At 37.1% G+C, this 22,868-nt stretch overlaps 1 protein-coding gene across 1 annotated transcript in view; it reads left to right on the top strand.

Annotated features, from left to right (window-relative positions):
• Window positions 1-22,868, top strand: part of abcc8b (ATP-binding cassette, sub-family C (CFTR/MRP), member 8b) — a 26,174-nt gene extending 3,306 nt beyond the window's left edge. The window contains exons 4-41 of the mRNA XM_057347629.1: window positions 620-761; window positions 908-1,029; window positions 1,136-1,302; window positions 2,859-3,080; window positions 3,850-4,038; window positions 5,557-5,721; window positions 6,136-6,291; window positions 6,440-6,574; window positions 6,705-6,867; window positions 7,809-7,849; window positions 8,014-8,165; window positions 8,362-8,464; window positions 8,834-8,965; window positions 9,449-9,524; window positions 9,614-9,719; window positions 9,864-9,896; window positions 11,385-11,518; window positions 11,571-11,815; window positions 11,941-12,090; window positions 12,175-12,269; window positions 12,987-13,085; window positions 13,514-13,724; window positions 13,822-13,906; window positions 14,673-14,917; window positions 16,895-17,061; window positions 17,158-17,227; window positions 17,379-17,536; window positions 17,624-17,716; window positions 17,795-17,898; window positions 18,954-19,066; window positions 19,163-19,283; window positions 19,956-20,086; window positions 20,165-20,243; window positions 20,323-20,431; window positions 20,640-20,743; window positions 20,827-20,960; window positions 21,049-21,111; window positions 22,511-22,868. Coding sequence (XP_057203612.1) covers window positions 620-761; window positions 908-1,029; window positions 1,136-1,302; window positions 2,859-3,080; window positions 3,850-4,038; window positions 5,557-5,721; window positions 6,136-6,291; window positions 6,440-6,574; window positions 6,705-6,867; window positions 7,809-7,849; window positions 8,014-8,165; window positions 8,362-8,464; window positions 8,834-8,965; window positions 9,449-9,524; window positions 9,614-9,719; window positions 9,864-9,896; window positions 11,385-11,518; window positions 11,571-11,815; window positions 11,941-12,090; window positions 12,175-12,269; window positions 12,987-13,085; window positions 13,514-13,724; window positions 13,822-13,906; window positions 14,673-14,917; window positions 16,895-17,061; window positions 17,158-17,227; window positions 17,379-17,536; window positions 17,624-17,716; window positions 17,795-17,898; window positions 18,954-19,066; window positions 19,163-19,283; window positions 19,956-20,086; window positions 20,165-20,243; window positions 20,323-20,431; window positions 20,640-20,743; window positions 20,827-20,960; window positions 21,049-21,111; window positions 22,511-22,648 — 4,952 coding nt within the window. The 3' untranslated portion in view covers window positions 22,649-22,868. The remainder of the gene's footprint in view (window positions 1-619; window positions 762-907; window positions 1,030-1,135; window positions 1,303-2,858; window positions 3,081-3,849; window positions 4,039-5,556; window positions 5,722-6,135; window positions 6,292-6,439; window positions 6,575-6,704; window positions 6,868-7,808; window positions 7,850-8,013; window positions 8,166-8,361; window positions 8,465-8,833; window positions 8,966-9,448; window positions 9,525-9,613; window positions 9,720-9,863; window positions 9,897-11,384; window positions 11,519-11,570; window positions 11,816-11,940; window positions 12,091-12,174; window positions 12,270-12,986; window positions 13,086-13,513; window positions 13,725-13,821; window positions 13,907-14,672; window positions 14,918-16,894; window positions 17,062-17,157; window positions 17,228-17,378; window positions 17,537-17,623; window positions 17,717-17,794; window positions 17,899-18,953; window positions 19,067-19,162; window positions 19,284-19,955; window positions 20,087-20,164; window positions 20,244-20,322; window positions 20,432-20,639; window positions 20,744-20,826; window positions 20,961-21,048; window positions 21,112-22,510) is intronic.

The following is a 22,868-nucleotide window of genomic DNA, read 5'->3' as shown; positions in this document are numbered from 1 at the left end:
CTATGATTGGCCAGTTAACCAGTGCGTAGTGATTGGTCGAATACTGCAAGCGTGTGACGGAAATGTAACACCTCTTACCATATTTGGAACATCAGGTTCCAAAGCAATTGTGCTGACAGGTACGCCCACTTTACTTGCGTATACATTTGGGCGGTCTTAGTCAACTCATACCACGAAGTGACGTAGATTTGTGGGGGTGTGGTCACACGAGGCGTTTCAGGCAGGTCTGGGTGAGCATTCGCTTTTAGATAGAATGCATCTTTTGTTCCGACACTTTAATTTTTGCAATTTTACGTGTTTAATACATGCATGGGCAACTTATAACACACCAAAGACACAGAAAAACATGTGTTCATATGACCCCTTTAATCCTAACATTGACCCAATGGCAAATCTAATTATGCAATCTGATTGAGATAGAAATGTTATTGTCCTGGATAAAACACATTCACCCATAACAAACACTTGGTCATAATAAAGACTTGGTTGAAAATAGTTCTGTAGCATTAAATAGACCTCTATCTAGCTTCAAGTAAATAAGTACTTTGAGAGAGGATCACAGCTAAATAAGAGCATAAAATAAAACACGAGGGCATCATTCTGTGTTTATGTTGTTTAGGTTGGGGTAGTCAGAGCTCTAAGGTTCACATTCACCACAGTACATGGCTTCATTTGCCTGGACATAACTTCCGCTGGCTTCTCACCACCATTCTGTTGTTCGTGCTGGTGTGTGAGATCGCTGAAGGAATCGTCTCAGATGGGTGAGAACTGTAGTTTACTGATCATTTGTGCATCACTGGGTTACAGACACAGTGGGGTCCACATAGAAAATCATGTTTTGAAAATAAATCGATATTTTTATAACTTGTATACATTAATCTTAATGTAGATATACCTCTTTTACCAGGTTCAATCAGTCCCGTCATCTCCATCTCTACATGTCAGCGGGGCTTGGAATACTGGCTGCTATAACATCGATTGTCTATTACCATAACATAGAGACCTCCAACTTTCCCAAGCTTCTTATAGGTACTGTAAAGAAAAGAAAAACACGCTTCTTTAGCAAAAATCACCGAAGCAAACATGCTTTTCATAAAGTGGTTAATAATCATGAAAGATGTCTCTTTTTATCTAGCATTGCTGATCTACTGGATCTTGGCCTTTATCACCAAAACTATCAAGATCATAAAGTATGATGATCACGGTATTGGCCTGAGGCATATACGCTTCTGTATCACAGGACTGCTGGTGCTCATCTACAGGCTGCTGTTGGGCGTAGAGGTCAACGTTATACTGCGGAGGGTGAGCGTGGGATTATAGGGATGTGTTCATGTATATTTTTAACACAGAGAGAGGATTAATGGAGACATCTATATTGGATACACATTTATTCCTTTTTTCCAAGCCTCTGATATCAGAAATGCACATTCAAACTGGTGAAAATAACAAAGATGTGTGAATGCATCACTGTAAAAATCACATAAAAAAGGGAAATTTTCTGGCATCTGGGGTACCAGAAAAATACTGTAAAATAACATAACGCGAAAAATAACAAATACGTGAAAAATCTGTAAAAAATCTGTAAAAACAGTACAATTTTGTCATATTATTTAACAGTGTACGTGCACTGCATATAGACAATCATTTGTGGTCATATTCATTGTCCAGGAAAATGCTTACTAACTGTTCGACTCCATGTCAAACAGGAACAAATGAAAGTCGCAGGGACAAGCTCATCATGTAGGCACATCATGATTCCCTCTGTCTGTTACATAATAGCATAAATGCTCGGTGGGATTAATATCCTGCAAACTTGGACTATCTGTAGTTTACAGAGGACTCAAATGGCATCACAGTGCACAATGAACTTCTGTTTGTCTGACAGATGTTTGCTACCCTGCGTGAGATCATGTTAGACGGAAAGCCAAATCCCTTGCTTTACTAAGCTGTTTATCGGGGTAGATTGTGTTGTGTAGCTTCCGAGGTGAATAGAGGCTCAGTCTAGAAATTTTTTTGACTGCTCAAAAATAAATATTTATAAATTATGAGGGATAATCTGGTATTGTAATGTGTAGTTTCAGATTATTAGAGTCAAGTTTTAGGCAGTTGCTGGGAAAAATAAAGCAAGAGAAAATGTTTTTAATTTCATTCGATTTCTGTGATAATCAAGAAGTTGAGCAAAATTATCTTTAGTCTCTTCACAAAGCAAACAACTTAATCCCAGTAAAGTTTGACTAAGGTAACAAATAAATTTAAATAGAGTTACTAGGTTGAAGCGGGACATTGAAGCTTGTTTGTAAGACTTTAATTCTTACATCACAGTAAAACCAGATGGTAGGTTTTCAAAAAGACAGATGGTACTAACGGAAGGCATATAGTTCACCAAAAAAATTAAATTCCATCATTACTCACCCTCATGTGGTTAAAAATATAAAAAAAGAATATTTTGAAGAACGTTGGTAACCAAACATTGGCTCCTATTGACTTTCATTGTATGGACAACTCACTGAGACATTTCTAAAATATCTTCTCATGTGGTCTGCAGAGGAAAGACATACATGAGGGTGAATAAATCATGCAAAAAGTTTTGTTTTTGGGTAAATTTGGGTGAATCCCTTTAAGTGAGACCCCATCACTCAACATCAATGCCAGACCTCACCAAAGCTATTGTGTCTGAATGGATACAAATCCTTACATACATTTTCCAACACATATTAAAAGCTTTCACAAAAGATTGTCACAACAGAAATCCAAAGGGGAATTCGAAGAAGAACCAAGGTGTGCAGTGCACTGCAGTACTTACATGTATGTCTCTGTGACGTTCTCTGTTTGGCTTCATCACTATGTGGTTTCCACAGTCCACAGAGGTAAAGCCTCCAGATGATCTTCAGGATCTTGGCGTTCGATTTCTGCAGCCATTTGTGAACCTGCTGTCTAAAAGCACATATTGGTGGATGAACACCTTCATCACCTCTGCACACCAGCGTCCCATTGACTTGAAGACCATCGGTAAGATGCCCATATCCATGAGGGCGCTTACCAACTACCAGAAGCTCCGCAAGGCTTTCGACACACAAGTGGTACATTCATTTGAGTTCTGAATTTTTCACTTCTTATTAGATTGTGTATTTTAATTTTTTTGTGTTAAACTTTTCTTTTATTATTAATTATTATGATTTTCAATAATATACATATAATAAATATTATATAATACATATTCAATAAAAACTCAATGAGGGCTTTTGAAAAAATGAATTCCATTAGATGGCAGATCAATTTACACTAAACACAAAAATATATATTACAGTTCAGTACCCTGTTTCCTTCTATTGTGACCTGTTTTTGGTAAAGAATATCACAAGGTAGCACGTAATGTTCAGATTAATGTAACCAGATATTACGTAAATGCAGTGATGTCTCTTACCCTTTCAAAATCATTTTGCAAACTCAAGGTGCCAGGCTAGAGCTTTTCTGACTTTTAGTGGCCTTTGCTTTAATGCTTTTATTAATTTATTTTGTGGATGATTCTTGCTTTTTTTAATGTAGACATCAATTTAAATTTAGTGTAACCAGAATGAATATTCTTAATTCATCAAAACTGTTTTTATCCCATTTGTCCTGAAAACACAGAGCGGACTTCTTGAAACTCTTCCGATTAATCTCATGTAAAACGCTGCCATGATAGATGCTACAAAATGGGTGTTGCTTTTACATAATCTGAACATCAGTAACTAATTTACCAGATTAAAATTAATTAGTCACCAAATCTCATAATTTTATGTCACAAACACACTGGTCATAAGAGTTTCTCTGGTTTGGTCACTTACTAATCACTCTTTGCATGTGTAGGAGAAGTGCCCTGTCCCACTGAAAGGGTCGAGGTGGATCTGGCATGCACTCAGTCAGGCATTCGGAGGACCGCTGATGCTGAGCATTACTTTCCGCTTCTTTTCTGATCTGCTGGGTTTTGCTGGCCCTCTCTGCATCTCTGGGATTGTTCATCATATCAGCAGTGATAACCACACCGCTCTGCCCTCGGTACAAATGCTTAAATTACATCACACATTAAAGAGTGTTTTTGTAGTGTTGTGATTCAGCCCTCAACCCAGACTAAAGTGATGCTGATGTTCAATATAATGGTCGCTACTGCTCTTATACAACATTTTAAAAATGCATCTTGCTTGAGATGTTAGTTATCAGCATCGCACACTAACAGATTTACACTTAGATTGATACACTGTAAAAAAACAACACGATCTCATGGCAAAACATAACTATTTTACGATGTGGCTAATTTTGGCTAATTCGTATATGATCTTATTCGTACAATTTAGTTTGATTTGCTTTAGCACCAGTGTCATTAGGGTTTGGGGCAGGGCTGGGGGGGTTAGTATTGCTTTTTTCTAGTAATCGTGCATATTTGCACGTTTGCAATTTTTTTTCCGTTTGATTCAAAACGTACAAATTCATGCGAATAAGCCATCTCGTAAAATAGTTATGAATTCCTGTGAGATCAGGTTGAAAAAAACCACAATAAAAACAGTAAATCCGACAAAGCCAGAAAAATGTAATTTAACATTTATGTATTACAAAATTTAGCTGTTTTTTATGTTATTTTACACCCAACATGTAAATTTGCAGTCTATTCATGTAACTTCACAAACACGTTAAAATTCTGTTCTATTTTGCAGCGTTATTATACAGCTCGAACTACAAAGTCATATACAATACATTTACCATACATAAGTAATACATCAGTTTGGGACAGATGTTATTTTTTTAATAACAATAAAAAAATCAAAAAGCAACAGCCGGTACCAGTATGTGATGTCTCACCTCAGGCTCATTTTACGTTCCACTTTCAAGTGTATTATGAATAGTAATAATCAATCACTTGGGAAAAATGCTCTTCTGTTCCTTCATTCTGGGAACTGAATGTGTGCTGCTGCATAATATCTTATCTAATACACCAGACACACATTAGCATATAGAGATCTTGATGATTTGTAGTATTATTATTATATATTGCTCATTATGTGCCTTTATAGTTTTGTATAAATTTTACATGGAAAGAAACACTGTAGGTGTCTTTAGGTTCTTTTCTCCTGGTAAAAACAATACTTCAAACACAGAGGATTGCATGTGCTCCTCACATCCTAAAACCCCGTTAAGAGGCTTAATGAGCACAATAATTGCTGTGATATATGACTTCAGGAGTCGTTTCTGTGCCTTCAGGTCTTGAAGGTGTATTAAATGCTATTAGATGACTAGATGCTCCAGACAGCTTTAATAATGAAATGTGTGGGGGAGAGCAAGCTTCATAATTTCTCTTTTTCTTTCTTTCTTTCTTTCTTTCTTTCTTTCTTTCTTTCTTTCTTTCTTTCTTTCTTTCTTTCTTTCTTTCTTTCTTTCTTTCTTTCTTTCTTTCTTTCTTTCTTTCTTTCTTTCTTTCTTTCTTTCTTTCTTTCTTTCTTTCTTTCTTTCTTTCAGAAAAAAAAATCATTATTTGTCTGGTATAAGACATTGTTTACAGGTAATTTACGTGCTCTTTTACAGGTCATGTTTCTTGGAGTGCACTTTATTTCCTCAGAAGCATTCTTAGCCAACGCATATGTTCTAGTTGTGCTGCTTTTCTTGGCTCTACTGCTGCAAAGGACCTTCCTACAGGCATCTTATTATGTTGCTATAGAGACTGGAATAAAGCTTAGAGCGGGCATACAGGTACGACTAGAGGATTGATCTGTCAATAAACTGTATTTGCAGGAGGGCCGTGTAGACATTTTAAGGGGCAGGTACTTAAACGGGAAATTATGCCACCTATCTCATAAGTTTTTATTGAAAGAAATCACTTAAATATTTATTTACTTGTTTAATTTTATTGTTGTGTCAAATTCTTAAATGTAAGTGTCGGGCAAGCGTAACATTTTTTTATTTATTAAAAATGACTTTTTTAGCAGAAATACTAAATCCTACTAGCGTGGACCAACGACTGGCTGTAATGTAGATTGTATCTGTATCTACCGGTTGAAACAGGATTTGACAGTGTTAGCTCTCATAATCTTCTATTAGTTATAGTGAGGAATGATGTAAACTGTAATCAATGATACTTATACATTTTTCTTTATTTTCTGACAGACTCAGATTTACAATAAGATCATGCGTCTGTGCACGTCTAACATGTCTATGGGTGACATGACAACAACTCAGATCTGCAGCCTGGTGGCCCGTGACACAAACCACCTCATGTGGTTCTTCTTTCTCTGTCCAAACCTCTGGGCCATGCCAATTCAGGTTATCATGACTTTGGTCTAAATTTCACATTTTGGTTTATCAATAGCCTATCTCCTATTATCATCTAATAAAATCTTAAGAAATATCATTTTGGCCCTCTTTTATAAAATGCTTTGTTGATTTTAATGATTTTTTTGGTCTTGAATAGATTGTCATTGGAGTTTTACTCCAGTATTATCTCCTGGGAGTGAGCGCTCTGATTGGTGCGACTGTCATCGCTGTTCTGGCTCCTCTGCAGTATTTTGTGGCCACTCGACTCTCACGAGCTCAGAAGAGTACTCTGGTGAGTTCTGGATATTTGAAGTGTCAAATCTGTAAAGTTGTTGATCACAATAGATTCGTAAAGCTTCATAAAAGCTTTGATGCAAGAGCTTGCAGAATGACTGCACAGTGATGCTGGACGTGTTTTGCAGGAACACACCAGTGAAAGACTAAAGAAAACCAATGAGCTGCTGAGGGGAATCAAACTCTTGAAGCTATACACATGGGAGCACATCTTTAGATCAAGTGTGGAGGAGACACGCAGGAGAGAACTGACCAACCTCAGAACATTCGCACTGTATACCTCCCTCTCTAGTGAGACTCAACATCTTAGTCTTTTATGAAAATGTTCTCTGTCAAGCTGCTTGAAACCACACTGTAAAAAATGTAAAGTTGACTTAACTTAAAATTTCAAGGCAACTCGCTGCACAGCTTTTTGAGTTTACTCAACTTTTGGCCAAGTATTTCACCTAACTCAATTAACTGAGTAATGTCACATGACTGTCAATTGGAAAAAAATAATTGAACCAACTTAAAATAAATATGCAACAATTACATTTCTGAGTTCACTCAACTATGGACTTAGTTGACCCAACTCAAAAGATGTTTTATATAACACTGAGCACATGAGCCTCAAGCATGGTAGCAATCATCAAACATCATTAAACATCATATAGTTAAAAAAGGAACTCTAAATACTAAAGGTTACAATGACAACAAAAACAAAAAAAATAGCCAGCAAACACTAAAATAGCAATCCTTTTAATAATTTTAACCGGCGATTTGAAAATTCTGCAATGTATGCTGGGAACTTTCAAACACTAGAATTGTTTTTTGAGATTACACAGTTGGCAAGTTGGTCAAACTTCTTGACGCGCTTCTGACAGTACAGTCAACAAAATAATCTTTGTTGGTACCACATTTAGACTTTAGAATTTTTAGATTTTGTTCAGCATACTGAAAATAATACATTCTTCTTCTATACTAAAAAAAACTTTTTTTCAAGTTACTTTATTACTTTTGTTGGGAGAACAATTTGAAGATGTATTTTTTACAGTGCAAAATTATGTTTATTTACATATGTGAACATTTCTACAAATAGAAATGAGATCCTCCTGATATTTTAATCCAAAAGTTATCATTAGAAAATTACAAATACAGTCCATTCATTTCCACTTGAACTTTTCCAAAAATCAGGAGACATAATTATTCAGAAACTTAATCTGAAGTTGATTTTTCTTTTCTATTTCCTGCAGTTTTCATGAATGCCGCCGTTCCTATTGCTGCTGTTCTCACAGTGAGTTTGTTACTATGGTAATAATTCTTCCCCCTTGACCCCAAAAATTATGATCTTTAAAACCTAAAGTTACTTTCTTCAGGATCACAAACAAACAAAAACTACTCACACATAAGCAATACTTGTGTGATTTGTAGTCAATTGTAGTATTCTCTACTCGACAGATATTTGTGGTTCATGTGCACGTGCACAGTGCTTCAGACTTCGATCTGTCTCCCGCTGTGGCTTTCAGGTCCCTTTCACTCTTCCACATCCTGGTCACGCCTCTCTTCCTGCTTTCCAGTGTCTTACACTCCACGGTCAAGGCTCTTGTTAGGTGATTGACAGCCCTTGCCCTAACGTCTTTCAATAATCAGCATATGATGCATTTGTATTCAAACACAAGAATACCAAAAATCTGTTTCATTGTTTCTTGTGTTTTTTGTATAGCACATTGCATAGAATTCAATGGAGTTTAAATGAAAGGATAGACGTAATAATCACGGATATTTCCTCTTTCTACATTTTCTCAGTGTGCAGAAGCTGAGTGAATTTCTTGGCAGCGCAGAGATTGAAATCGAACTCGATCCCACAGCCCAAACTCCAGCGAACAACAACGCCAATACAAAGTCTGTTGTGAGTAAAACAGTACAGTTATAGTTTACACTTGAAAAGGAAAAAATGAATATGCTTGTGTCATTTAAAGAGGCATTCGTACTACACATGATTGACAGAGGATGTCATCAAGGAACTCACTTTTGTTAGACCAACAAAATAGAAAGTGAAATTAAGGACATAGTGGACAAAAACTACAAAATGTTTGGAGTTTATTATTTTATTCATTTAGACATATATTACTGAATTAAAAAGTTGACTACTATAGTATCAAAGTTAGATAAATTTCAAAGCTTGATCATTAACCAAACTTATTTTCAATGGTTCAATAGTTGGAACTCAATACAAGTATTTGTGAATTTACTGAATCATTTTCCACTCCATCTTTAGTATGCGTTACAACTTCAGGCCAATCTGGTGAATAGTAAGAATAAAGCCAAACAGGACGTTAACAGAAACTTTCAGCAAGACGACCAGGAACTGAGACAAACATCTTCCCAAGAGGATAAAGTCTGTATGAAGGTTAGATTTGTGTGACAGTTTCTTTAATACTATTGAAAGATATAGAGCGCTACAGTAACTGTGCAACAAATTGTTGCTGCACTTCTGAAACCTTGTATGTCCAAATTTGCCGTTTTTCAGGAAATGGAAAAACACTGTACTTTTTAAATGATATACAGTACTGTGTTGTCAAAGTTAAAAAGCAGTTTATAATACTTTTTATTGGTAAGATATTTGCAAAACCCAGTGACAAACATAAACGGTGACTAATAATAATGATTTTTGGCAAAAAACAATATCACGAAATATGGCGATACAAGGTTTCAGAATTACAGCAGCATAATGGTAAATAATAGTTCAAATCAACTGGAAAGCAACTAATAAAATAAATTATTAATTGAAATATTTTAGTAACCTTACTGTACAAAGGGTTTACCTTTGTCTTTGCAAATTGCACACATAAACATTAACAGCTGTGTATTCTTCTTGTTTACACTTTGCCAGATTGTAAACGGCTGCTTCACATGGACACAGGGATGCCCGACTTTAACCAATATTGACATTATAAAAGTTCCCTTCGGTGAGGTTCTGTGTTTGAATCTGTATGAATTTTATTGTCATTATATTTGTATTTGTCAAATGTAATTGTTGTCTCTTTGTGTGTATCAGGTCAGCTGACCGTGATTGTTGGGCAAGTAGGAAGTGGAAAATCATCCCTGTTGCTGGCAGCACTTGGAGAAATGCAGAAGATCTCTGGAAGCATCACATGGAACAGGTGAAACAGAGACAACAATGAGCTGTATTTTTACATTATACTCGATCAAATGTATTTGTTAAATAATAAACAGGGTTTTTTTTCTCTTTTGGTAATTTGCATGTTATAAAATCGAATGCTCATACTTTTGCTTTTTTCCCACAGTTTGCCCAAGACTGATTCAGAAGACAACATGAGGTATAAAATAATGTTAATATTAACTTACAACTTAAAACAACTTTAAAGAATAAATATTTTGTAAATAAATTAATGTCTTCTTTTTGTCTTACAGAGCGCACACTATGAATGGAAGACCCACGTAAATGATACTTTAATTTGCATTATGTATTACGTTTAATTTGATATATTTATATTTTAAATATCGTCGCTGTCGGGCGGAAACCTCCTATGTCCACATTTGGTCAATTTCATATTTTTTCACAAATCGATGCTATTGGTCAGTCCCCATGTGGGTCTGTTATTTTTACAAATTATTAACCAATCTAAAGTGTTGAAAATAGCTTGAGAGCAAATCTCTTAACTCCATTGGACACTTCAACTGTCTGAGAAGTCTCGTAACTCCACCTCTTCTTCACTCCGCGGGGCTTCTCGGCATTACGTCTCCTGATTGAACGTTTTTAGACAATTATGAGTGAAAATAGTTAGGTTAGATACATTTGAGTAGGTCTGTTTTGTTAAAAATCGATAGCTGTAATGCTTCGGTGCAGAAGGAAGTCCGTGAGCCACGAAGGTAAGTTTGCGAGCAGATTCGGCTAATTTCCACCTATTAGACAGCCTAGTCAGCTCATCGTTTTTTGTATTACATCACTTATAGTTCTTAAACCTTTAAAATAGAGTTTATGAAGATGTATGTAACCACAGTCGTTAGCTTTGGTTAACTATTGAAGCCTTTTCTCTTGTCAAGAGGCTCAACGCGACCGCCGACTTTATTTGCGTGCAGATTAACTTCCGCCTATATTAGACAGCCTGTTTAACGTTTTATTTTGGTATTGCATCACTCATAGCTCTAACATTTAAAATAGAGTTTAAGAAGATGTATGTAACCACAATCATTAGCTTTCATTAGCTCTTAAAGCCTCGTCTCTTGTCAAAAGGCTCAACGCGACCGCAGACTTTGATGAACACTGCTGGCAGCAGCGACGTCTGTGTCCGTACCATTCTTATCAATAACAGCGTAATCTCGTATCTCCCTGCTCCCAAGTCATAAACCTTGTATCTCCGATTAAACATGGTTTTGGGGAAATGTTGTGTTAATGTTGGTACACAACAGTATATGATAGCAATATAAGGTATAATACCAACTTTAACGATACAATTTAATAATTGTTTAATAACTCAAAAAATAAGCAGTTTTTTTAACTTCCTGAAAAATAATGGTTTTGGAGATACGAGGATTCCGCCCGACAGCGACGATATATAAAATGAATATACATCTATAAATGTATATACTGGTTAATGCTAACCAGTATCTTTTTTTCATGATGGCAGTTTGAAGTTGTAGCTGCACTCAGTTACATAATGCCTCTACATTATCCCTGCCTAAAACAACCCTCTGTTGTTTGATATCGGTTGCAAAAGCAGTCTTAATAAAATCAGACTTAAACAGCTTCAAACTAATATAAATTGAACAGATGCCAATGGGGTCCCCCAAGGATGTGTGCTTAGCCCCCTCCTCTACACCCTGCTTACCCACGACTGCACACCGTCACACGACTCCAACCTCTTCATCAAGTTTGCGGACAACACGACTGTGGTGGGTCTCATTAGCAACAGAGATGAGACAAACTACAGGAGAGGAGGTGAGCCATCTGGCCATGTGATGCAGTGACAACAATCTCTCTCTGAATGTAGAGAAGACAAAGGATATTGTTGTTGACTTCAGGAGAGTACACACTCAGCATGCTCCTCTGACAGTCAATGGTGCGACTGTGGAGAGAGTGAGCAGCACCAAGTTCCTGGGGGTGGACATCACTGAGGATCTCTCCTGGACTAACAACACCACAGCACTGGCCAAGAAAGCACAGCAGCTTCTCTACTTCCTCCGCAAACTGAGAAGAGCCAGAGCCCCAGCCCCAGCCCTCACACCTTCTACAGAGGCACCATCGAGAGCCTTCTGACTAGCTGCATCACTGTGTGGTATGGCACCTGCAATGCGTCCTGCCACACCACCATCCAACGCATAGTGAGAGCAGCTGAGAAGATCATTGGTGTCTCTCTCCAGGACATTTATGGAACCCATATCACCAGCAAAGTTGCAGGTGATCCCACCCACCCGACACACAGCTTCTTCAGGCTGCTACCATCAGGGAGGAGACTGCGGAGTCTCCAGGCCAGGACCAGCACACTAAAGGAGAGCTTCACCCACCAGGCAGTCAGGAAGCTAAACTCCCTCCCCACCCTGCCCCCCCTCCCCTCTCTTGCCCCATGCACCACTGAACTCTGACCTCATCCGCAGGTCCTTCCACAACCAACCCCCCCACCACAACATACACTGACCCGCACTAGTCACTTAGTGCAGCATTGGACTGCTCACTACCTCATTCAGCATAGGTCTGCCCCTCTTCAACTACCTCTTCTGACAGGTTAAAGAAACCCTGCTACTGTTATTTGTATGCACCATGCGTCTGAGAGTAAAGCAATTTCAATCCTCTACATGTATGTACAGTACATGTGGGAGATTTGACAATAAAGCAGACTTGGACTTTAATTTGCCTTTGACTAATAAGATCTCCTCACCAATCAAAAACATTTACTCAGTAACTTTTAGTTAAAGTAACTGAGTGCAGCTGTGACAAGTCAGAGGAGACCTGGCCCTCCAGGCTGAGACTGGTTTCTCCCAAGATCTTTCATCATTGGAGTTTTGGTTCCTCACCACTGGGCCGCCGTGTTGGCTTGCTCACTGGGAGACTGCTGATATTAGATGAGCTCAGGGTTCTGTCAATTGGTCGAATGGTCTTACTATTTCTACACCATGTACTGTACTGTATTTCACCCTTTTCTGTGTTTTTCTTTTTTGTTTTGTTTTCTTCCTGTAGTGCTTATTTGTAACATTGTTAAAAGCGCTTTATACCATGGTCTGTTTGAATACTCGATTCTGATTGGCTGGAAGGCTCCGCTTCTTGTCGGGTGGTTCTTGGCCTCCACATCGTGCATTAAAGTCCTTTAATGCACAGCTAGCCATGGATTATCTCTTACATATAAATACAATTGAATTGAATTGAATATATGTTTATAAATCAAAAATAATTTTGTATTGTTGATTTTCAGGAAGAGAGGTTCCGTCGCCTACGTTTCCCAGAGGCCTTGGCTCTTAAATGCCACAGTTGAGGAGAACATCCTCTTTGACTCGGCTCACAATGAGAAGAGGTATCCTGAAATCAAGTATAGCTCCGTAATGTCCTGAAATCTTTGTACAGTCATGTGAAATACACATATTTTTCTAAATACATTGTATTGCTTGAAAGTGAATATGAATTTGCAATACTTTGCAGAATTTGAGGTCTCGAAACTACAGAGCATCTTTTCTGTTAATTTGACATGTTTCTTCAGTTTTCATTTTCTGCAAATAAATGCTAATAGAAACAATATTTGTATATGAAATTTGGGCAAAATATTGTTAATGATTCACAGACCGATCGTTTTACCTAAACCCATGCCCACAAGTAGTACATTTTAAAATCAAGTAAACAGATTTTGAAATGGTCTCTTAATTTTTCCATGGCTGTATATTAATATAAATTATCCATAAATTTGGATTGTCAGTGCATCATTTAGTGTTGTATTGCATTGTTAAGTATCGTGATACAAAACAACTTGGCCAATTGTGCATTTCCATTTACTCATTTAGCATATCATTTTATTCAAATTCATGAAACTATTATGATGTCTCAGATTATAGCCATGCGAGATGGGACGGTGCAGACACAAGAGAGCTTAAAGGACATCCAGTTTGCCGAGCCTGAACTGTTCGAACAGTGGAGAACGCTTATGAACAGACAGAACAAAGTAAAACTTCACTTCTTTTGTATTTAAAAATCTACTTTAGGAATGCAGGAGCATTCACGTCTTCATATTGCGTTGTGCTTTTGAAACATCTTCACAGGAAAACAGTACAGAACTGAAGAGAAAGAGTTTCAGGAGGGCCATGTACTCTAGAGATACTCTGGCCACGGAGGATGAAGAAGAAGGTAAAACATCTCAGGCATTATTCCAATTACATTAATAATTCATTGACAGTGCTTTGGATGTTGTGATATCACACAGTATTCTGTTCGGTGTGATGGATGGTGACATCTAATCTGGACTAAATGTACATTTCAAAATGACATTGTAGCCTATGTGTAATTGTGTCATGTGATTGCAATGTAACTTCAGATGTTTTTGTCTTCATCTATGGTGGCTTCCTCCTGTGGACTTGTGTGCTTTACCCAGCTGCTGATATTACTGTTAGTGAAGTAAAAAGTATTCTGATGAACAGAGAAAGATATTTGGAAGAACGCTTGTAAGCAAACATTTCTTGGCCACCATTGACTACCATAGTAGGAAAAATGACAATGTTTGTCAAAAGTGCCCCAGTACTGTTTGCTTTCCTACATTCTTCAAAATATCTTTTTTGTGTTCAATTTATCAAGCAATTTTTCCTACCATGGAAGTCAGAATGCTTAAAGGTGAAATGTGTACCTTCTTTGCCTCTGGTGGAATTCCCATAACCTCTCATTTTTTGAACAAACAGTGTCCCGCCCCAAACTCTCTCTCTCTAGCTTGAGCCATGTTCTTACTCAGAAATTCTGTGTGGTGTCACTACAGCAGCTCAGAAATTACACGCTTCACCTTTAAATAATTGAATAGTCGGTTTATTCCGGCCGATCTGAGTGTCCTCTTTGGGCTGAACAGGCTCAGATCTGCTTAACCTTTTCCAGAATGAGATTGGATGGCTTGTAATTGTGTTTGCAGAAGGCTCTACTACAACAGACGAGGACAGCCTCAGTGCGGAGCTGCGTCACAGGACCACTATTCCCTGGAGCTCATTAGCCACGTACCTGAGAGCTGCCGGCCTGCTATTGCTTCTTCTGTTAGTTCTCTCTCAGCTGAACAAACACTCCCTCATGGTCGCCATAGACTTCTGGTTGGCTCACTGGACATCACAAGTCATAGCAGCACAGATCGAAAGTGTGGAGAGGAACTGTACTGTAACACAGGTGAGAGAAGCTGTAAGATGGGAAAAAAGGGCAAAAAGTGAGCTGCTATTAGTTTTAGTATTAGGTATTAGTAACTTTTTTTCGACTGAAAAGTTTAACACTGACACTATGAAAACTTTGTCTGAGGGTTCCTGTATAGCTATGTTTACTCAACCAGTAGTAGGGATGTAACAATATCAAAATCTCACTGTACGATAATACCTCGGTGTAAAGTCCACGGTGCGGTATTTATTGCAATATTTAAAATGACAACTGATGACTTGGAAACGTGCCATAAGCATCCTCTTTTCCTTATCCCCCAATCATAACTGTTGCTTAGAGGTATGAGTTATAGGTCAAATGACCTAAAAATCCCTTTTATAAAATAAAATAATAAATTAAATAAATAATAATTGCACCAGACCTTGACAAAGGTAACGTCTAACACACACAGTGTCACACAGACATGAAAACATGCACACACACACACACACACACACACACACACACACACACGCGCACGCACACGTTTGCGCAGCTATCTTTATGAGGACATACATTGACGCAATGCAATCTCTAGCCCCTACATGCCTGACCCTAACCCTTACCCTAAACCTAACCTAAACCTAATTAAAACCTAAACCCTAAAACCAAGTCTTCACCTTCAAACAGCCCTTCAAAGGGGTCTCTGGAAGTGAGGACCGGCCAAAATGTCCTCACTTCACTCTTCTTGTCCTCACACCGCTGGTCTACAACTCAAACCGGTCCTCACAAATATAGATGTACAAGTACACGCATGCACGCACACGCACACACACGCACGCACGCACAATAAGTCCAAGACTTATTGTTTTTCTTGGATAAGCGTCTTGTTATTTTAAATGATTCAATTTTATATGAATACAACAATTATATTGAATATTTTCTAAATGATGAAATACACTGTAAAAATGAAACCTAAAAACTTTTGAACTGCCTTAAATCTTTAAGACAAATCAAATTAGCTTAACAATTCAATCGATTTAAAATGATGTTAAACTGACTTAAAACATCTAGGCCTAGTTTCACAGACAAGGCAGCCAGGACTATGCCTTAGTTAAATTAGGATATTTAAGTCACTTTTATAAAAATGCCTTAGAAAAAACATTACTGGTGTGAATTTTAAGACAAAACATTTTCACTGACATGTTTTAAGAAATGTCAGGGAACGCTATTTTCTGTTAAGACCGCTCAAACGGTCATTTTAGTCTGGGACTAGCCTTGTCTATGAAACGGTATTAGTGTACAGATATGTTTGTTATCGTTTAAAGAGGTTTTGTTATTTGAAAATGCAATTTGCTTTTGATTTAAAGTTGACAAATTCTGCAGCTGGAGTTCATAATTAGTCTGGCCAGTCACATGTAATATTACATTTATATAATACTGTATTTAGTAAAACAGTATAGAGATTTATTCTACGCTAAAAAAATCTACCGAACTTTGTGCTGTTATAAGCTCTACTGTTATTTTACCTTGTGTAAATTAAAGGGATAGTTCACAGAAGAATGAAAATTCTGTCATGAGTTACTCACCCATGTCGTCCCACAACCGTAAGACCTCTTTTCATCTTTGGAACACAAATTAAGAAAGTTTTGAGATCCGAGAGCTTTCTGATTCCCCCTAGACAGCAACATACTGTACAATCAAAGCGCGGAAAGTTAGTAAAGACTTGTTAAAATAGTCCACGTGACTACAGGGCTCTAACTTTAATTTATGAAGTGATGAGAATACTTTTGTGCACAAACGAAAAAACAACATAACGATTTTATTTAACAATTTCCTATCCAACAAGAGAGCACACAGCACATGCATGACAAATGACAATAGTTTTTTCAAGTGAACCACCTGCAAAATAAAAAAGACATGCTATCATAATGACATTACAGTACATAACAAATGTATGTTATCATGATGACATTAAATGTTATTATGTTTCATCTCTTATGTTTTCTCTCTCAGGACTGTGCGTTCAGTCACTCCTCATACCTTCAGGTGTTTAGTGTGCTGTGTGCTCTGGGTATCGTCCTGTGTCTGGTCACGTCTCTGGCAGTGGAGTGGATGGGCCTGCGGGTGGCCAGAGAACTTCACTGCAGCCTCCTGCGCATCATCGTCCTCGCACCCATGAGGTCTGTGTGTGAAAACCCCTTTCATTACTCAACAGTTTGCAAAACGTTCAGACACTTTTAGATAAAGCTTACTGTTGTTTACTTTTTTATCCTCAGGTTATTTGAGACGACTCCTCTGGGGAACATTCTGAACAGGTTCTCAACAGACACTAACACAATTGATCAGGTAGAGACACATGAACGTTACACTATAACCTAAACTATTGTATATATAAATAAATTCCTTTTTTTAAATAAATCCATTAGATCCCTTTCACTTTTTCTTGTTCCTCACGCTTTTTGTTTTAAAACTCACATTATTTGTGTTATGATTTCAGCATATTCCGGTCACCATGGAGTGTTTGAGTCGTTCCACACTGCTGTGTTTGTCTGCAGTTGGTGTGATCTCTTATGTCACGCCTGTATTTCTCATTGCTATGCTCCCATTGGCTATCGCCTGTTACTTCATTCAGAAGTATTTCAGGGTGGCATCCAGGTTAGCCTTTCACTAAACGATTCTGTTATCCTTCTATTATTATTATTATTATTATCTCAATCTGTAAATGTACCCGGTGTGTTTTAGAGATCTGCAGCAGCTGGAGGACAGCACTGAAACGCCTCTTCTGTCTCATTACTCACAGACCGTAGAGGGACTTACCACCATCAGAGCTTTTAGGTAACAAACACACAGAAATATAAACAACAGAAGCAGTGGTCGGATTGGATGTTAATTTAACTCTTTTTTTAATCTCAGGCATGAGCACAGGTTCAAGAAAAAAATGCTTGAATACACGGATACAAATAATATCTCCTCCCTCTTTCTCATGGCAGCCAATCGCTGGCTGGAGGTTCGCATGGTAATAAAAAATCTCAAAATTGATCTCTTTTGGCATGAACATAAACAGTGTACATGATCAACATCAAATTCAAACATATTGACTTTTGACTGTTAAATGTATAAGCATACTTGCAATCTTAAGTCTTAGTCAGATATCTAGATATTTATCTTATTTAATCTAAAGATGCGCCGATATATCGGCCAATAATAATCGGCATTGGCTATTGGCAGGTAGTTTTAAAACCGCATCGGCAGATATCGGTCAGAATAATCAGCTATCAGTATCAGTGGAGAAATATAGTATTGTGCATCTCTAATTTAATATATTAATTATGCATAAAACAATGTAACACAATTTGTAAAAATGTATCGCTTACATTTTTACTGTTTCTTTATGAAGTACTTCACAATAAATATTTCCACACATTTATACATTTCGGTATCATTACTCGTACGCAGAAATTACAAGATACTGTCGTAACGATGAGCTCAAAACAGCAGTTTAACATAACAGTTAGTAAAAAGGAGTCGTCCAAAACTTCAGAAAAGTATGGTTTTTGTCTTTTATGTCTAATACTGTCCCCACGAACCAAGTTCCAGACGTAGTCACCCATCATCGCTTCACCCCACCTTCCCTGTGCTACAGATATTTTTAGAATTTTCTGACAGCGACAATTGGAAAATAATTTTTTAAATATGTGAAAATTTGTACAGTTTTATTAATTTAAAATATACCGATATATCGTAATTAATGAGATAATGATATAAGCTCAACATTTACTTAAGCTAAATAGACACTAAAACATTGATGCTATATGAAAATAAATATCACCACAATAATTACCACCGAAAGAATTGTACAAGAACTATAAAAAAGGTCGGGCAAAACAGCAATTTGTACAATGTACAAGTGTTATTTGTACAAAATAAAAAATAATTGGGACTCAAATGTGTATAAAATAAGAGGAATTAAACTATATTTAGTATAAATGGTATAAAATATATATATTTTTCACAATACAGCACACCGTATAATCCCTCCATCTATTCTCTTTACAAATTTGTTGTATTATTTTGTACATTGGGGCATTTATTGTTCTCATAGCCGCTGTGGCCTCTATAAGCAATGCATTATACAGACAGCTTTCAGCAGGACTGGTCGGGCTGGGGCTCACATACGCGCTCATGGTAAACTAACCATCCAAGCACCTGCTCGCCAGGGCGCTTAACAGTCTTCAGTAGTGTGTGCAGATGCTGAATAGTATTTCACTGATATCTGTACAGGTGTCAAACTACCTCAACTGGATCGTGCGTAATCTGGCAGACATGGAGGTGCAGCTGGGCTGTGTGAAGAGAGTCAACAGTCTGTTACACACACAGCCAGAGAACTACGATGGACTCATGAGTGAGTGAATGATTGAAAACTTCACAGCTGGGCTAAAAAATTGAAGAGAACCGGTACCACAGCAGAATACAAATAGAAAGTTTTAATGATACTAGATAAAGAAAAATATGCACTGTAAAAAAAATCTGTAGAAAACTGAAATTATGTGTCAGCTGGAGCGACAGAAATATACCGTAAAATAACGTCGTTTTCCTGTAAAATGACAGGATATAAGGATATATAATAAATTGTTTTCCCCGTTTTCTTGTAAAGTTGCTGTCTTTTTCTGTAATTTTACAGTTTTTGACCATATTTCAAAATAAAATGTAAAAAATAAAATCCTGTTAAAAGCTGGGGCGCCAGAAATAAACTGTAAAAAAAGTTTTTCTGTAAAATTACAAGTTTTCCACGCTTTTCTTGTAAATTTGCTGTCTTTTTCTGTAATTTTACAAAAAAGTTGTAAAAAAAGTTAAAATTCCCCCCCCAAAATGTACATTGAAAATCTGTGAAAAATGACAGAAAACTCAACTTTTACAGCGAGGTTATCATTGTTTAAGGAAAACCCAGAAAGGAGGCGTTTTTTCCCTGCCTGTTCTAAAATATTATTTCTTTTCCTTATTATTCTAACGTCTATATCTTTGTATTCTTAGCAGTGTTTTCATTAGCAGATTTAATGTTGCATGTGATTCCAAGCTCCAGCTCAGATTCCCGCAGGTTGGCCGAAATACGGAGAGATCCAGATCAAGAATCTGAGCGTGCGCAACGATAGCACCTTAAAACCTGTTCTAAGACACGTCAATGCGCACATTAAACCAGGACAGAAGGTAATACTCAGCAACAAAATTCAGAGTTGCTTATGGACTGACACATTTTTCTAGACCATAATTTACGTTTTTATTTAGGTGGGAATATGCGGGAGGACAGGAAGTGGAAAGTCATCCTTTTCTTTGGCACTCTTCAGAGTGCTGGACACGTTTGAGGGTAACTAAACATTTCAAAATGATAAGACGTGTATGTTCAGTTGCTTTGCAGGTTTACGAGTAAATGTGTTTTTTTCCAGGGCAAATTATCATAGATGGTATTGATATCGCCAAGCTGCCTCTTCAAACTCTCCGATCAAAGTTTTCCATCATACTGCAGGATCCGGTTTTGTTCAGTGGAACGATTCGGTAAGGCCCTTCATTTTTTAAACAATTTTTCTTTTTTGATGATCAAAGTATGAAAAAAAGCGTGTTTTTACTTATTGTAGGGATTACATTATTACAGTTTTTTTATCTAAACTTGCATATTAGATCATTTTAGACAAAAAATGTTGTGATTAGATGCGTGTCCTAGTGAAACCTCAACAAGGATTCACGGACTCATTCGTTCTCTTAGGTTTAATCTGGATCCTGAGAGAAAGGCCACAGATCAAATGCTTTGGGAAGCTCTTGAAATTGCTCAGCTATTGTCTGTTGTTAAAGCTTTACCCGGTGGTTTAGGTGAGCTAGATTTCTGTCTGTTTTAAAGAAGCTGTAGAATTTTAGGGGTTGTGGTATTCACAAATATTCTGTCCTCTCTACAGATGCCATGGTCACAGAGGGAGGAGAGAACTTCAGCCAGGGGCAGAGACAGCTGTTCTGTCTGGCCCGAGCTTTCGTGAGAAAGAGCAGCATTCTCATAATGGATGAAGCTACAGCATCTATTGATATGGCCACGGTGAGAACAACATCCTGTGCATATTTAAAATGTCTCTTTTTTTCTCGTCGATCTAAAGTTGACTTAAGATCTTTGTGCGTTCTTACAGGAAAGTATTCTGCAGAAAGTGGTCATGACGGCTTTTGCAGATCGAACAGTGGTCACAATAGCAGTGAGTATGCACTTGTCTTATGCGTCTAATTTCTGCGCCGTGAGTACAGTATTCGAAGATTGTATAAACAGCATACAAAATACTTAGATGCATTTATGTAAGAGTTCATAGTAAAACAGGCTGTCAAGCTCCAAAAAGCACAAAAAAATAAAAAAAATAAAAAAAAAAAAATATATATATATATACACAGAACTATGCAAAAGTGCAATAAATGTTTTACAAAAAAATCTCCAGTTTTCAAATATAAAAATGTTTGCTTTAGTGCGACACTCTAATGTCAAAATTACATGGAGAAAAAAACGGAGACAGCATAAATCCAGAACAACTGTGGCAAGATTTCCAAGTTGCTTAGAACAAACTACCTAGAAACTATTTAGTAATGTAAAGATCAGATCTCTGTGTGGGCCATACTGTCTGTTGTTTAATACTTGACTTTTATAGTTAATAGCAAAGAATGTTTGGAAATATATTTTGATATATCCACTCCAAAGCAAAATATTGAATTATTAATATTATGTATTAAAATAGATAAAAAAACATTTAATGTGCCGAGACTAATATACAGTACTGTATGATACTGTAAGATTTTTTCCGAAATTCTCCCTCAAAAAACAAACAAATAAACAGCATCAAGGAGTGGAATGACACAAGGGTCAGCAAACAAGAAGTTATTATTCCTTAAAAACATGTTTTAAAGCTCTTAAGAAGTGTATGCATTGCACTACAACTAATGCTATTATTAATGACAGGAAGTGATCAGATTATCTCAAAAATGTACTCCAGCAAAACTTAATATATTTAAAGCTTAAATTACATTTCAAGCCACGTGTAATGTTGCTGTGTGTGAATGTAAGCGGTCTGCCAAGTTGTAAAGCCGAAACTGAACGAATAACAAAGTTACTGGCCTGGGAAAAAAGGAGTCGACTCTGAATCAAGTGAACGAGTCATCTGTCGTTCTAATTTCAGTTCCGTGTCAGATTTGCGTCACTCCATGTAATGCCCGCCTACATTCCATTTGCGACACTGCACGCGGTAGACCAATCACAGCAGACTAGACCATCTGACCAATCAGATCAGAGTGGGCTGACAGAAAGGAGAGGATTAGACAGATGAATCGATTCAATTCAACGAATCAATTGAGAGTCAGTCAAGTGAGGTAATAATAACTGCCTATTAGAAATACTATTATTAGAAAATGAGTATGTACATAAACTTGTTGTTGGACACTCCATAAACCAAAGTAGGACCTTAAAAATCACAAAATATTTACTCTTTAAACTTACATAAACCTCATGAAATCCATCCGTGTTGATCTTCAGAAACAGAATAGATAGTGATTTATCTAAAGACTCATTGGCATCTGTGAGAGTGATGGTCAATGTCTTCTGGTGTTCTACAGCATCGTGTTCACACCATCCTGGGCTCAGACGTGGTGATCGTGATGAAGCACGGTGGCATTCTTGAATATGACGAGCCAGACGTCCTATTGGAGCAGAAGGACAGCGTTTTCTCTGCATTTGTCCGAGCAGACAAATAGGATAGACGTTTGGATAGAGACATTAGGTGTGGTTTATATGGCTTGTATAATATTTGTATAATACATTTATTGTAAAATAATAATCAAATTCTATTAAAATGAATTATAATATATACTAGAGGTCGACTGTGCAAAGTGTGAATTTGATGTGAATAGCATTCATAAAATGTCCCATCTACCTGACACATAGTAATATGAAATCACACCAGTCTTTGCGACC

This window comes from Triplophysa rosa, linkage group LG12 (assembly GCF_024868665.1).
Source record: "Triplophysa rosa linkage group LG12, Trosa_1v2, whole genome shotgun sequence".
NCBI lineage: Eukaryota > Metazoa > Chordata > Actinopteri > Cypriniformes > Nemacheilidae > Triplophysa > Triplophysa rosa.
The sequence above is the reverse complement of the archived record's forward strand: the minus strand, read 5'-3'. Positions and strand labels throughout refer to the sequence as shown.